At 41.5% G+C, this 16,960-nt stretch overlaps 1 protein-coding gene across 2 annotated transcripts in view; it reads right to left on the reverse strand.

Annotated features, from left to right (window-relative positions):
- Positions 1 to 16,394, reverse strand: part of LOC134595953 (protein LBH-like) — a 67,240-nt gene extending 50,846 nt beyond the window's left edge. Inside the window, exons 1-2 of one of the 2 annotated variants that reach the window (XM_063444742.1) lie at positions 16,345 to 16,394; positions 9,852 to 9,970 (exon numbers count right to left, since the gene is read on the reverse strand). In XM_063444742.1, the coding sequence (XP_063300812.1) occupies positions 9,852 to 9,962 (111 nt within the window). In that variant the 5' untranslated portion in view covers positions 9,963 to 9,970; positions 16,345 to 16,394. Of the gene's footprint in view, positions 1 to 9,851; positions 9,971 to 13,115; positions 13,174 to 16,344 lie in introns of those variants that run through there. The other variant, XM_063444741.1, reaches the window with a different exon arrangement.
- Positions 16,395 to 16,960: the final 566 nt, after the last annotated feature.

Consider the following 16,960-nt stretch of genomic DNA (forward strand, 5'->3'; position numbering starts at 1 on the left):
GTCGTATTCCTTTTTTGTTTCTTTCTTTGTTATAATCTAAAAACTGTGCGGTGTCCACCTGTTATTCTGTTGAATATTGTAAATTGCACTCAGAAGCTGGTGTAGCTTTGAGTAAATGTTGGTGATGCATGCACGACAAAAATAAAGAATTAAAAAAAAAAAATAAGCGCTGTCCTTCGCATCTGACAGTTAGCATTTAGAAAGCATGCAGTGTGGAGGAGAAATTAAACAATGTTTCTATTTCTGCTCTTTGTTTGCAAAGTTTGCCCTGGCTTTGCCTTGTTTGAATTGGATTATGATGCAATTTGCTAAATAATTTAATATATATATATATATATATATATATATTTTTTTTTTTATTTTTTTTTTAAATGGAGCATCTCATGAAAAAAAGGCTAACACCAGTTATAGGAGGTTCTCAGTATGAATTCTAGAGAAGTACCTGCATTACAATTAAGATACCACTGTGGTTTCTTTCACATCGAGCCCCTCTCCCCTCCCCGTCCCTTAGTGGTCCCCTCCCTTCACTGCCCCTTGGTGTTCCTCTCCCCCACCACTTTCCCTGTCCCTCTCCCCTCCCTGTCCCTTGGTGCACCGCCCACCCCCTTAGTGGTCCCCTCCCCTTTAAGGGTGTGCCTCATACCTCGCTTGTAGCGTGGCTGAGCGGATCCCCGTACAGGAGCTCCAGTTTTCTGTACCCGGCCGGACTGACAGACTACTCTCCGCCACGCTACACTCAGTGGTGTATACACACTGACAGTCACACACACTCAATGACAAAACACACAGACGTCACTGATAGACACAGACTCACTGATCTGACACACACCCATTCATTGACAGACACACACGCACACTGACAGACACACACACTGACAGACACTCATTGACAGTCACACAGAGACTCAATGACAAACATACTCTCACTGATTTGACAGACACATACACACTGACAGACACACTCATACACTCACATGCACACACTCATACACTCACATGCACACACACTCACTCACAGACACACACACACACACTCACTAATTGTTAATATTATTATAAATAAAAACAATTCCACCCAGCCTCCCTAACTGGAGAGCTGGAGTGGATCTGTCCCTGGGGTCCAGTGGGGCTGCTGGGTGGCTTGAGACTGTGTTTGAATCCGAGGCGGCAAGGGAGCTGTGATCTCCCTGCTCTGCTCCCTGGTGCCTCACGGACTATCTACTGATGCTGGGAGCCGGTATATGACATCATAATCCGGCTCCTGCGGCATCAGCAAATGGCACGCGAGGGAGCCTATATACTAGGTTTGGGAATCCTGGTGTGATTCACTGCTGCCCACTGTTTCTCTCATATTATAGTGAGTGCCTATAACTACCCTTCTTGTTGTATTAAATACTATGCGAGTCTGAGCACAGCATTGTGTCCTAAGAGTGCTAGCTATATATAAACATTCCACCGTATAATGATATATAACGGTCTCAATTATAGTAGTATTAGACCGTGATTTTGTTAATAACCCAACAAGTAGTGTTATATTTGTATATATAAGCTTTATCAGTTATAAATACAAAATATGGGCAATAATATGGTTCTATCTGGATATTTGCACTCAGTGTGTTGTGTCTCAGAATAGTTTATCTGTCTGTCTGTCTGTCTGTCTTTGAGCAAATATACCAGGTAACATGGAATTACCACATACCTGGCCCTCTCCATTCCATCAGTTGCATGTATGTGTGCAATGACAGACTATTATTTGAGTCTGTCATTCGCTGCTAGTATTATCCCTACTAGTTAGTATTACAAGCCTTTTATTCCCTTTTAGAACGATCCCTTCTGTAATAACAGCAAAACAAACTATAGATTTAGATGGCCATTTAGATTTGATTGTAAATTCAATGGTTTTGCAGTTGCGAGGGGTTTTGTCAGTAACTGGCCACTCTGTTTAGGTTCATGCTTAACCCCTTAAGGACACACGACGTGTGGGACATGTCATAATTCCCTTTTATTCCAGAAGTTTGGTCCTTAAGGGGTTAAAGGAACGTTATAGTCACCTAAACAACTTTAGCTTAATGAAGCAGTTTTAGTGAATAGATCATGCCTCTCAGGTTTTACTGCTCAATTCACTGCCATTTAGGAGTTAAATCACTTTGTTTCTGTTTAAGCAGCCGTTGCCACACCTCCCCTGGCTATGATTAATACAACCTGCATGAAAAGTTTCACTTTTCACTTTCAATCAGATGTAATTTACCTTAAAAAATTATATCTTATACTCTGTAAATTGAACTTTAATCACATACAGGAGGCTTTTGCAGGGTCTAGCAAGCTATTAACGTAGCAGGGGATAACAAAATCTAAACTAGAAAAGCTACAATTTCTGGGGAAATTGTGTGAAGTGTTCTTGCCTCCACCAGTAGTCTACAAACACACACACACTGGAGTGGGCGGAGTAACTGGGTGGAGTGGCTTGAGTAACTGTTGTGTGGTTGGAGTGGCTGGAGTAACTGTGGAAAGGTTGGAGTGTGGTTCTACAGCAAGGGCAGAGAAGAGCTTTCAAATCTCTCGAACATTCCACCAACAGCCAACAGGAACTAATAGATTTCAAATAGGGCAGAGAAGAGCGGTTAAAAACAAACTGCTCCAAATTGCTCACTTCACTGGTGGTTGCCATCTTCAAATGGTTGTATTTTCAAAACTATAAATCCTACAGCAAAGAGCTTTATATTGTGAGAATCACAAGGCCCAGACCTACATTCTGATGCATAGTATGTCTCTGAAATATTAACAATGAAGACACAGTCGCAGTTTAGATATTGCACTTAAAATTTGAGGTGGCTTGAGTGAAGTTTCAATGAATGTCAATGGACGGCAGGCCCGGACTGGCCATCGGGCATACCGGGCAAATGCCCGGTGGGCCGCGATGGCCGTGGGGCCGAGGCCGGCAGGGGAGATCACAGAATCTCCCCTGCCAGCCCCTGCAGGGCCAGCGCTATCAGTGTGCCGGCCCTGCATAGTGCCTCCATGGGGGGCCGGTGGGGAGATCAAAGATCTCCCTCACCGGCCCACAGGCACTGTGACATAGCTATGCCGGCCTGGGGAGGGAGGGAGGGAGGAGAGGACCGGCGGAGCTCTAGCCAGCAGCTCCGCCGGGTCCTCTTGCGAGGTCTGAGCGTTGCCGCGGTAACCGCGGCAACGCTCAGATCTCGCGAGAGTGAACTCTACCCCAGGAACTGTAGGGTAGAGTTCACTCACCACTAGGACCACCAGGGATTGTAGCATGGGAAAGCACCACCAGGCACTCCTCCATGGACGCACAGCTCCCCCCCTCCCAAGCTAAAAGTAAGAAGGGAGGGGGGGGGGGGTATGAAGTTTATTATTTTTAATATTTTTTTTTATTTATCCCCTATTTTTAAAAATCGAATTTTATCCCACATTTTTTTAAATTATAATAATACTTTTACACCTTGCCCCCCACCACACACACACACAATCCCTCCAGACATATTCACACACACACAGCACCCTCAGACACACACACACACAGCACACTCACCCACACAGCAACCCTCAGACACACAGCACCATTAGACACACAGAACATTAGACACACAGAACATTAGACACACAGAACATTAGACACACAGCACCGTTAGACACATACACAGCACACTAACAGCACCCTCAGACACACACATCACCCTCAGACAAACACGCTGGGCAACGATGATAACCGGATGCGGCCCACCAGCTTCCCACAGACAAAGCACGAAGCCGAGACTCACGACGCGATCAACCACAAGCAAGCCCTACACACGGGTCCGTACACGCCTGATGCCACAGAAAGCCCCGGCATATCCGATGGGGACTGCACTCACCTGCATCTCCCGAATAAGCCCTCACAGCAACAGGTGGTCGAGCCAACCATCGCAATCAGCGAAACTGCACCAAAGTTTGTACCAGCAGAGCTGCCAAGCACCCCTAACTTTATTTCCTGTGCTGCCATAGGCTGACAGAGCACACGCATGCCAGGACTCACAGAGGCTCATAACCTCTGCCACAAGGGACACTGTCCAGGCCACAATGCAGCCCCATATATAGTGAATCACCACAATAAAGAACTTTAAAGAAGAACTCATGGTTTGAACGCTACTACTTAATTGGCAATCTCACAATACTATTGACTGGGGTAATATCACGCCACATATGACACACATGCTCTCAAAAGGCCTGTCACTTAACGGGACCAAGCCTGCCTGCCTGGCAGTTTTTCAGGGATATCTCACCCTATATAGCCGGCTCATAACGGCGAGGTATCACGCCTGCAACACAAATGACTCCCAAAGCCTGTACCAGTACATGCATATTAGACCAGCCAGGGTGACACATTATAAGCAGCTTAATACTCAGAACCAGCATGCTAACACTTCAAGCTTAGGGGCTCACTATATCAGCAGTATCTCTTAATACACACATTGGGTACATCAGGCACATAAACAGTTAACCTGGCTACTACAAATTGATTACAGACACAACTACTAGCTAAGCAACCGATTAACTGTCTTCTGCCATCTACTAAACTGTGCACCACCGCAACTATCAGCCACCACTGGTTATTCTCATGCTTAGTTCTTAGTGTGCCCCATTTTACTTCCCTACATGTTTTCTACTATGCACACAATACAAGGGAGGCATACTGAGAGCCCATGAGCAAAGTACTCAATGTGGAACTCCTGTACTTAGCTATTGATATTCCACAACCATGTCTAACAGCGCCCAGCATGATGCTATATGCGTTGCTATACTCTTCCTCTTAACCAACTTAAAAAATATGTTGTTTATTCTTATGCAATACTATGCCTGTTATACCTGTTTGTCAGTTACTATACAACTAGCGACTGCATCTAGCATGTACACACAAGTAAACTACAAAATCGAGACCTACCTAGCATGATATTATATCTTTTGTTCTGGCACTTATAAAAAATTATAATTTCTCTATTCGTACACCTACTAATGCTGATAATTGCATGTCATTTATCGCTAGATAGTCTTACCACGCTTAAAAATGCTTAAAAATGTTTAAAAATTTGCTTTTACCTCTTTGCCGCATATGTATGAATCTGTAATATTAACTTGATTATGTTTGCTATTGTGGCAACGTATATCATTTTGTCAAACCATGCACAACAAAAATAAAGAATTCCAAAAAAAAATAAAAAAAATAAGCACTATAGGGTCAGGAACACAAACATGTATTCCTGAACTACAGGGTTAAAACCACCATCTAGCCACCCTGGTCCCCTTATGCCTCCCTAAATATAGTAAGCTCTTACTTGCGTTTAAGTCTGGAGCTGCAGGCTTTGTCCCAGTTTCCTTTAGATCTGCCCACTGCCTGCTGACATCAGCAGAAGTGGTAGCCTGATCCAATCACAATGCTTCCCCATAGGAATGGCTGAGACTGACAAAGAGGCAGATCAGGGGCAGAGCCAGCACAATTCAAACACAGCCCTGGCCAATCAGCATCTCCTCATAGAGATGAATTGAATCAATGAATCTCTATAAGGAAAGTTCAGTGTCTGCATGCAGAGGGAGGAGATACTGAATGTTTGGATGCATTTTAGGCAGCCATGACCCAGGAAGGATCTCTAACAGCCATCTGAGGAGTGGCCAGCGAAGTTATCACTAGGCTGTAATGTAAACACTGCATTTTCTCTGAAAACACAGTGTTTACAGCAAAAAGCCTGAAGGTAATGATTCTACTCACCAGAACAAATTCAATAAGCTGTAGTTGTTCTGGTGACTATAGTGTCCCTTTAAATGTAATTTGTTTTGTTTCACTAGCAGTTTATAAATTCAGTGCTGCCCTCTAGAGGTTCTAATCTAAACTCATTGAAACAAGTACCAAGTATATGCTAAGGGGCATAAATTCATACCAACGTAATTATTATCAATCACTACTGCAGAAATAGCTATTAAAGGATCTAAACCAGTAACACCTCTAAATGTAATGATCTGTGAAAATGACCGCATTTGTTCTTCACAAGGACCCAGATTGTTGTAAAGCAGCCTCAGAATCAGATATTTAATGAAGGACACAGTCTGCCACTTCAGACCCATTTAATAAATCTTATAGCCATTACCTGCCATTTTCACAGCCTAGCCTAACTACACAAGGCAAGACAGCACATAGCGGCTACTAATCATTGTCTCTTTCATTAATGATTACAATCTCTGAAGACTCAGACTGACTTGTCCGTTGTCCCTCCTTTGCATTCCCCAGCTGTAGTAAGATATTCAAACTGGACATCCAGGCTTTGGCCAGACTTGAAACTGGTTGAATGACAACCCTGCTTTCAATGAAGGAGACTGAAACTCAGCTGGGTACATTGAGCAATGCTCAATCTCAGTCATGTAGGCCGAGTATGCAGGCAAGCTAATAAATGGAGTTATGTCACCTAATGAAATGTGACTCTATATCTGCATATTCATGGTTACCACTACTGACGTTGCCGGTGAACGATTTCAAAGGTCAATGTGTCATTATGCCATACCATTTGCATGCACCAGGTCATTTCTAGGGCATCTTTGTTGTGGGCGTGAGTGGTTTAATCTAATATTCTGGAATGAGGTTTCAAGTTTGGAAAATAAGATTATATACCACACCGTACAGTCTATGCAAAGATAAACAGGTGCAGGATTCAAATAAGTACGTCTATAGGCACACAGATTACGTCATCTCAATAAAGTCCCTGTCCCCTAGCCCTGCAGCTGAAAACATTGCAGTTTTATAGAAACTGCAATGTTTATATTGCATGGTTAATACTGCCTCTAGTGGCTGTCTACCAGACAGCCACTAGAGGCACTTCCTGCTGTTTCACAGAGTTTAACTCACTTTGCATGAGGACATCATATATGGTTTCAAAATGACAGGCCAACACATAGACTCATAGACAGTTTAAAATTTGTTGGAGAAGGTATATATTGATTTTCCAAACTGCATGACTTTCAGTGCTGGATTAGAAGGGGTATGATACTGCTAGTGCTGCAGCCAACTCCAAACGGACCCAAATCATGCGTATGCACATCTATTTGCCCATAGGGAAAGAAAGTCTTAAATGTTTTTTTCTTTCTTTTTGTCAACATAAAATATTTATGGCTATAATAGATAATATGCATGATATTGACAGTTTATTGATTATAAAAAATGGCATAATTGTAAATTGCTTTACTTAGGGTTTCCTTTCTTTTGGACCTGTGAAAGGTTAAACATAATGAACTTGCTTTTTTTTTTTTTCATGTTTTTGTCTTCTCCATTGAGATTCCTGATAGAGTAATTGACTACTTCACATTGAATCCCCCCTTATAAACCAGTAGAGGCTGATTGAAGTCTGTTCCTTCTGTGTGCATTATGGGTATTCAAACTTATCCACTGCTTTACCCAACCAATGATGTATTCATGTGCTCTTATGGGGCATCACCTGATCTTGTTAGTTGTTCCCTTTTCCTTAAATTCAATAATTAGAATATTAGGAATCTGTATTCTTAATGCTTTAGTGTTTTTGCCCCTTGTAAAATAGGTCCCTACTTTGTGTGCCCAACAGTAAAAATAAGAAAATAAAGCTTTTTACTTCCCTTTTTCCAGTGCTGAGGCTCCCTCGATGCTGATTACCTCTCTGTCTCCCACAACGACATGGACCTACCAGGGTTGCAATGGTCATAACGGCCCTTGAAGTTCCGTCTGTCAAGGGGGGACGCAGCTGCGATGAAATTTGTAAGCAGAGCAGCAGCAATCAGCTTACTTTATTTAGTTTGCTCACCTGCTGGTGCCATGCATAGAGTCCAGAGCCGGCTCCACTCCACACCCAGGTCCATGGTGGTCCACTGGTGATATGTGATGCTCCTCACCCCTTGTGATAACAATCTATCGTATCCTCTCCCTCACAGCTCCGGCACTAAGTTAGTAAGTCAGAGTGCAGCCAAGGAGATTCCCAACCCTCTGATTTAACTTTGATTGCAGCAAACACGAGGTGGAGGACATTATAGAGGATTACCGGGTGACGTGCAGAGTGTCACATATCACCACTTGTCCACCATAGAAACATAGAATGTGACGGCAGATAAGAACCATTACGGCCTACCAGGGAATGTATAAGAGACAGCAGCAGCACTGGACTACCAGGGAAGTAAGTGCCATTGGGTCCCGCCGGACAAGGGCACATTCCTTTGGAACTAAACACACCAGGGCACATAGGGAGGCAGTTAAAACGCACACTACAAGATAACAGGAGAGAGAGCTGAAATGAAACAGAGGACAAGTGTATCAGTGATTTTGTGTGTCAGTGTATGTATCTGTGCATGCATGTCAGTGCATGTATCTGTGTGTCAGTGTTCTTCAGTGTATGCATTTGTGCATGTGTGTCAGTGTTTGTGTGTGCCCATATATTTATCTGCACATGTGTGTCAGTATTTGTGGATCTGTGTGTGTGAATCTGTGCATGGAAATGCAACTGTGTATGTGTATCAATTTGTGTATGTATCTGTCAGAGGGAATCTGGGTATATATGTGTCTGTGGACATCTTTGTGTGGCAGTGTATGCATGTTTCTGTGGATGGCAATGTGCCCCTGTATGTGTGAACACACATTTGCATGCAATCATCATCATTACACACAAACACTGCCCTGCATTCAAACACCAACACTCCACTCTCTGTTTTGTCCATGACTTACAGCTCTCTTCTGCTATTATAACTTATATAAGTTTGCCCAACTCCCATTTACATGATTTCTACTTTGCAGTACATGTCTGGTGGAAAACACTTACAAATGCTTACTACTATAAACATCTGTTAACATACTGCTATACAGATCCTGAAGGTGGTGTAATGCTTTGCATTGATACTAGATTATTCATTGGATCTATCTTTACATTTACTTTTTACTCTTATTTTCTGTTCTAAATATCCTTAAAGGACCACTATAGGCACCCAGACCACTTCAGCTGAATGAAGGTACCCCTAGTTTTAACCCTTCAGCGGAAAACATAGCAGTTTCAGAGAACTGTTTCCACCGCAGGGTTAATCCAGCCTCTAATGGCTGTCTCCCTGACAGCCACTGGAGGCGCTTCTGCGATTCTCAGTGATAAAATCGATTTGACTCGCGCAGCGTGAGTTCAGATCCCCATAGGAAAGCATTGAGCAATGCTTTTCTATGGGTGGTTTGAATGCACGCGCGGCTCTGGCCGTGCATGTGCAGTTGGCTCCACTTGGGAGCTGACGTCGGCAGGGGAGGAGAGGTCACCAGCGCCGAATGAGACCGATGCTGGATTAAGGTAAGTGGCTGAAGGGGTTTTAACCTTTTTAGCCCAGCGGGAGGGTGGGGACCTAATAACCCTATAGTGCCAGGAAAACGGGTTTGTTTTCCTGGCACTATAGTGTTCCATTAACCTTCCACTGCAGTGTAAGCTGTCCACCATTTTTGGATTAGTTTATGTCACAGAGTACAGTACAATTATATTTAATGTAATGTTTTACAAGGTCAAATTTTAAATAACACATTTGGCACTGTGGGACTTTCTGATGCCTTTAAAGAATGCTCAAAGCACCATAAGCACTATAGCCCATTGTAGTGGTTATGGTGCCAGGAGTACCCTTGCACCTTTGCAGTGTAAGCAGTCAAACAGTTTCAGAATGCAGTCATGCAGTGCAGGGCTGAGCTTATTGGCAGAGAGTGCTCAGCTGACGCTCTCAGCGAAGCCAAAGCTTTGCTCAATGGAGCTAATGGAAGCTCCAGGTTATTAATTGTTGACCTTCATTTATTTAAAATTATTTTCAGAATTCCCTCTGTCCCATTTTACCTGGAATGGAAGACGGCTGTCACTATGTTTCAAAGCTACTCCTTCCAGACCATGAATAACTTCATCCACTGCTTTTTCCACTGGGAGGCGGAGAACTGAAACTTCATTCATGGTGCCTCCTGTATGGATTGGAGAATAACACATAATAATTGGAGAGGATTTACTATGCATGTTAAATCACTTGTGATCACAACAGATAATATGGAGACACCATATGTTTTTCACTTTGCTTGTTTGTTGGTTTGTTTTAAATTTAGTAATAAAACTGATAAATGCCACAAATTAATTGATAAAAAAAAAAAAGCAGCTACAACAAAAAAGCACAAAAATGTATTTCACCATGTTAGCTTTTAACAGAAACTGATTTGGCCTTCCTCTCTATTAACTTTTTACACCTTTGCAAGGTTCTACAATAAGTCTATTCTTTCAAATGTGCTTTTTTTGCCATTTCTATTTTCCTACCTTTTATATTATTATCATATCGCTTAGTTATCGCTTGGTTGGCTAACTGAGCAGCCTGTGGTAGAAGCCAGTGTAGCTGCTCCCAGGGGGACCAATATAACCTCCACCGGTCCAGATGGCAGGAAAGTGGGACTCTTAATAGAGACACGATTCATTTTAGGGTGCAGGAGGGCAGCTGTGTCACGTATTCATCTCCACATAAAAATTGGATTAATGGCATTTACTGTTCTGACAGGAAAAGTTGTGCCGAGCAACATTACTGTCCTGACAGGAAAAGTGTGTGTCGAGCAGCAATCGATCCACGGGAGGGTTTGTGCTGAGCAGCAATCATGCAAATAGTAACCTGATAGCTGCCTTTGGGGTCAAAGGCCGATTACAACCAATCGGATCCACAGGCGGGGTATTTAGGCCTAGTTCTCTTGCTCTGTGCCCTGTCGTGGTTTCCATTAAGGTTGCCTGAGAGCGCGTTATTGATTCTGGTTATTCTGGTATTTTGACTTTGGCATTGTTTTTGACTGTTTTATGGCATCCCTGTTTCCTGGCTTTTCCTTATCGTTGTGTCTCTTTCTGTTTCCCTTGACCTCGTCTATTCGTGACTATTCTTTGGTACGTTAGTCCGGCCATTCTAAGGTCCGGTATACGTTACCTATCAGTCCTCTGTGTTACACAATTCTACGTGCTGGATCATACTGTAATCCTGACAAGCTGCCCCTCCTGCACTTCGATCACAGGTAGCCCTCCAAAATATTAGGATTGCACTAAGAAACAAAAAGTGCACCTTGAGTGGTATAAGCCTATGCACCAGGGTGCCACCATCTAGACTATCTGAGAGTCGATCAAATCTGTCTGGTAAGTCGTGGCAGTGAAAAACAGAATTATATAAGAGGTTGAACTCAACTTCCACTCTGCATGGTGACCAAGCTCTGCCCCTCCCAGATATTTTTTAAACACTTCTAAAACCTAAGTTATTTGCCTGCTCTATAAGGAGACCAGGTCCTGACAGTGAAAATTATATTGATGACATTAGTGAGTAAATGCTGATCATTCCCGGGAAATTTCCTGAATTTGGGGGCTCATGTAGAGGAAACTAAAACGTAATGAAGCAAGTGAAATTCTTACTCTATACAGTCATGGGAAAAAGAAAGTACATAATTTTTTAATTATATAGTTTTACATATCAGGACTTAATAACAATAATTTGTTCCTTAGTGCGACAGAGCTCCAGTACTCCGACAGAGTACCTCCGCCAAGTCTGCTTACTTGTAGCTATCAGGGACCCTGGAGCACTTTAGACCCAGTCGCTGAGGCTTGACTGGGATCACTGGGGGCCTTTTCCACCCTAGACCAGGCTACTGTGTTTATAGCCCTGGACACACTTTCCATCAGCAGATTATATCCCTTTCCCCAAACACCAGAAAATACTTGGTGAAGGTTAAAACAGCAACTAACTTTAATAGACATAGCACACATATTTAAACCCCCAACAGCCTAATTTACATACAATAGGGTGCATGGAGTACAATAGTACAGGGAATGGTGGGCTCAGACAATAGCAAGGGCTGATTGGAGATTGAGAAGGGACTGGGCAGCTAGTTTAAACTTGTCTGGCAGTGTCCCTGGGACAACGGCCCGCTGGGAAATACATTCAACATAGCCTGCTCCAATAATGGGCACAGGGTGACAAAAACACAAAAGGAATCTGGGGATCCACACATAGTGTCTGTCTTCTGTCATCCCCAGTGACGGTGACTATCGTCACACTGAGCATGTCTTAAAATTAAAGGACCACTATAGTGCCAGGAAAACATACTCGTTTTCCTGGCACTATAGTGCCCTGAGGGTGCCCCCACCCTCCGGGACCCCCTCCCGCCGGGCTCTGGGGAGAGGAAAGGGTTAAAACTTACCTTTCTCCAGCGCCGGGCGGGGAGCTCTTCTCCTCCGATCCTCCTCCTCTCCTCCCATTCGGCTGAATGCGCACGCGCGGCAAGAGCTGCGCGCGCATTCAGCCGGTCTCATAGGAAAGCATTTACAATGCTTTCCTATGGACGCTTGCGTGCTCTCACTGTGATTTTCAATGAGACAGCCACTAGAGGATTTGAGGGCTGGATTAACCCATTTATAAACATAGCAGTTTCTCTGAAACTGCTATGTTTATAAAAAAAAAATGGGTTAACCCTTGCTGCACCTGGCACCCAGACCACTTCATTAAGCTGAAGTGGTCTGGGTGCCTAGAGTGGTCCTTTAAGTATATACATCCTCAGATGAACAACAACAATGACATATTACAACGTGTCATGATTTATTTAACAAAAATAAAGCCAAAATGGGACTTACTGCTTCCCTAGGAATTAAGAGGCTAAGCAGCAGACAGGTGATGCTAATCAAATGCCCTTGAATAATTGATCAAGTGTGACCACCTTTAGAAAAGCCGAAGTTTTAGCAGTTGCTGGTCTGGAGCATTCAGGTGTGTTAACACAATATTTGCAGATATGATTACAGAAAATGCTCAACTGGAATGGGTGATTTTAGTAATGTGGTAATAAAGGGTACCGGGTGCTCTTAAGGAAAAAAAATCAGTTTCCCCACCGGACATATACAAAGAGGAAATAAGAGAAAGACCCAAGGCACACCAGAATTTGCACATGAAAATATTTTATTTATATAATGCAGTCATTTTTGTGACAAAGGAGAAAAGTGCAATACATAGTGCAAATATAATAGAACAATTGTCCCTAAACCACTAGAGGTTATAACAAAGTGCTAAAAGTTAATGCATACACCCATATAAAATGATTTACTAACCTAGAACAGAAGAAATGGCAGTCCTGACGTTTCGGCCCTTAAACCTTCCTGAGGGGGACCTCCTGAGGAACGCTTAAGGGCTGAAACGTTGGGGCTGTCATTTCTCCTGCTCTAGGTTAGTAAACCATTTTATATGGGTGTATGCATTAATTTTTAGCACTTTGATATAACTTCTAGTGATTTTGGGACAATTGTTCTATTATATTTGCACTATGTATTGCACTTTTCTCTTTTGTCAGATACATTATTGTTTTGTATAAATAAAATATTTTCATGTGCAAATTCTGGTGTGCCTTGGGTCTTTCTCTTATTTCCTGTGTGTTAACACAATGCCAAGAAGGAAAGGCATCAGCAATGATCTTAGAGAAACAATTGTTGCTGTCCATCAAACATGGAAGAGTTATAAGGCAATTTCCAAACAATTTAAGGTCCATCATTCTACAGTGAGAAAGATTATTCAAAAGTGGAACATTCAAGACAGTTGCTAATCTTTCCAAGAGTGGACGTCCCAGCTATATCACCCCAAAGTCATCCTGTGCAATGCTCAAAGAAATTAAAAAAACAAAAGAGTTACATTTAAGACCTCAGTTAGCATGTTAAATGTTAAAGTTTATGACAGCACAATTACAAAAAGACTGAACAAGTATGGTTTGTTTGGAAGGTCTGCCAGGAGAAAGCCTCTTCTTTATAAAAAGAACATTGCAGCACAGCTTTGGTTTGCAAAGTTACATCTAAACAAATTATAAGTCTTCTGTAACAATGTCCTTTGGACAGACAAGACCAAAGTGGAAATTTTTGGTCATAATGCACTCTATGTTTGGTGAAAGTCAATGCAGCATATCAGCACAAACACATCATACCAACTATCAATCACGGTGGTGGAGAGGTGATGATTTGGGATTGTTTTGCAGCCACAGGACCTGGGAACCTGGCAGTCATTGAGTCGACCAAAGTATTTTAGAGTCAAATGTGAGGCCATCTGTCCGACAGCTAAAGCTTGGCCGAAATTGGGTCATACAACAGGACAATGATCACAAGCACACCTGCAAGTCTGCAACAGGCTGAAAAAGAAAACAATCCAGGTGTTGAAATGGTCCAGCCAAAGTCCAGACCTCAACATGATTGAAATGCTGTGGCAGGACCTTAAGAGAGCTGTGCATAAACAAATGCCACCAAACCTCAATGAACTGAAGCAACGTTGTAAACAAGAATGTGCCAAAATTCCTCCACAACGATGTGAAAAACTGACAAAGTCATACAGAAAACAATGACTTCAAGTTATTGCTGCTATAGGTGGTTCTACAAGCTATTGAATCATAAGGTGTACTTCAATTTTTACACATGGCTTCTCCATTTTGATTTTCATTAAATAAATCATGGCACCATGTAATATGCCATGTGTTGTTGTTCATTTGAGGTTGTATTTCTCTGATTTTAAGACCTGCTAAGGAACAGATGTTTGTTATTATGACCTGATATGTAAAACCATATAATTCAAAGAGGGTGTATTATTTTTCCCATTGCTGTATATGTCCTAGAAGAGAGGAAGTGCATGATAAACACACTTAGAGTTATTCACCAAAGTGAGAATTGGTTTGAGTGGAATTCCAGGTCAGCCATGATTGCCATTCAAAGTGAATTTGCAAATTTAGAACAAAACAGGCAATTTTGAAAAACTCTCTAGGTCAATTCTGTGTTCTGTTTGGCTATTTTGGCCTTACATTGCACATTTACTTTGAATCCCCACTTTAGTAAAATACACTGACAGTGTTATGTGAGAATGCAGTTTTCAAAACACAATATCTCAAATCAAGGGTGCTATCCTTAAAGTGAACCTCTTCAAGGTCCAAACAACCATATAATTAATATATATATATATATATGAAATTGCACACCAGCTTACTATTAACATCCACTTTAATTAGTACAAATAATATAAAAAAGACAATGCAGCAACTAGCAATAGTGACAGTCTTTAGAAAATACAACGATACTAAATACTGCAAAGCCATTCAACAAGCCTGCCATAGAGCTGAAACAAGTGTCTGAAGAACTACCCATAGTTTAAGCTGCAAATGATGCCTTTATTAATTTAATAATTAATATTATTTAGAAACACCTTTCTCTAAATGTTATTAAGTACCTCTTTTAACAGCTGATGGCCATGACACTTAATCACATGACATGATAGAAAATGCTGAGCATTTTAACAAAATACAAGAGAAACAGGTAAAAATGTCACTGTTTGAATTGAAAGGTAGACATTTAAGGTGCAGCGATAGAAAATATCTTTCAAGGTAGGTGTTGGGTGGTATGCCTCCACAGAACGTCTAGTGGGGGGGTGAGAGGGGTAAGAGTCCACCAATCATAATGGTGTATCATTGATGATATACGTTTTACTGTTTAAAAAAAAAAAAAGAAACGATAAATAAGAAAAATAAAACAGATTTTCAAAGAGTTGGTTATCTTCCCCTCGATTTCGGCCTTGATTTAATACTGTTGGATAAGCTTTAAAAAAAAATTCAAAAAAATTAAATATCAATAAATACATTATATAATATAGCAATATACTAAACATCAAAATATTACAAAATAAAAACATTTATCAGAATATTCAATTTATTGAAATGTTTATCCAAACATATCATTTCATAAAAGCTTATACAACAATATTAAATCAAGTCCATAGTGTTCAAAACAAATACATCTCAACAAGATGCAAACATTCAGTGAAAAGACCTTTATTGAAAAAGAAAAAAAAAAGCCAATTAGGTACGAAAATCCGTCGCCTTCCCCCCTTCCCCTAAGATTTTCTTTGGTTCCTATGCCGATGTGTGTCATTCAAAGTCTGTGATGGTGCCTATAATGTGCTGAGTGTTGATGTATTAAAAGGGAGACACTAATCTATGGTGTTATATGTAACCCAATGCTACAAAATAATCCAGCATAAGAGTTTAGAGCATTTTCTCACATTTTCCTTGTTCCTCTGTCGTTCTCTCTTCATTGGTATGAGTGTGGAGATCCATTAGTGTTTTACATGGTTCTAATTGTAACATTCTTTGCTGCTTTTGTGCTCAGTGAGACCACTTGAATCCTCCAATAAGAGTTCCACACTTATGGTTTACCATAGCTATTTCTGTGTAGTAGGCATTATGAGTGCTGTGCTGCTGTGCTGTGTGTGCTAGGATATGATATTCTGATTATTTGTAAATATTGTGATATTCCATACCTTTCAACGGCTGCGCAGTCTCATGCTGGATGCTTGCAGGTCTCTCTCCAGCTGCTACCCAGCCTTAAGACAGCTCTGTCCTTGTACACAGCTAATCCTTAATTTCCCATCATCCCTGTTCCAGCACTCACTGATATTTACGGCAGCACCGTGTCTGTGTGAAGTATTATTATATATACATTTTTTTTTAAATGAGCTTGAATCGTTTTTAAAAATTCTTTTTAACAACTATTTCTGAAGAAAACATAAGACTTATCACTTCCCAGGGTTTGTAATATTATATTAACTTATCCATTTCTAAAATTACATACGTGTTACTGAGGCTTGAAAAATAAAATTAACCATGGAAATCTAGAGGACTGTAATTTTTTTGACATTCTTTATTTTTTATTTTTTAATTCAGTCGAACATAACAGGAATGCAGTTTTTCGTTATACGGTCATGCATTGTCATAGAACTCCTCCCCATCAGAAGAGCCGTGGCTCTACCTGAACCCCCCTTTTCAATCTGGCGGGTATTAAACTTTTGGCTGCATTTAAAAAGTGTTGCGTGAGAGCAGGGGCGTACCTAGAGCATATGGCACCCGGGGCGGGTCCTAGTTTTGGCACCCCCTTTC

The sequence above is a fragment of the Pelobates fuscus genome, chromosome 1, assembly GCF_036172605.1.
Source record: "Pelobates fuscus isolate aPelFus1 chromosome 1, aPelFus1.pri, whole genome shotgun sequence".
Classification (NCBI taxonomy): Eukaryota; Metazoa; Chordata; class Amphibia; order Anura; family Pelobatidae; genus Pelobates; species Pelobates fuscus.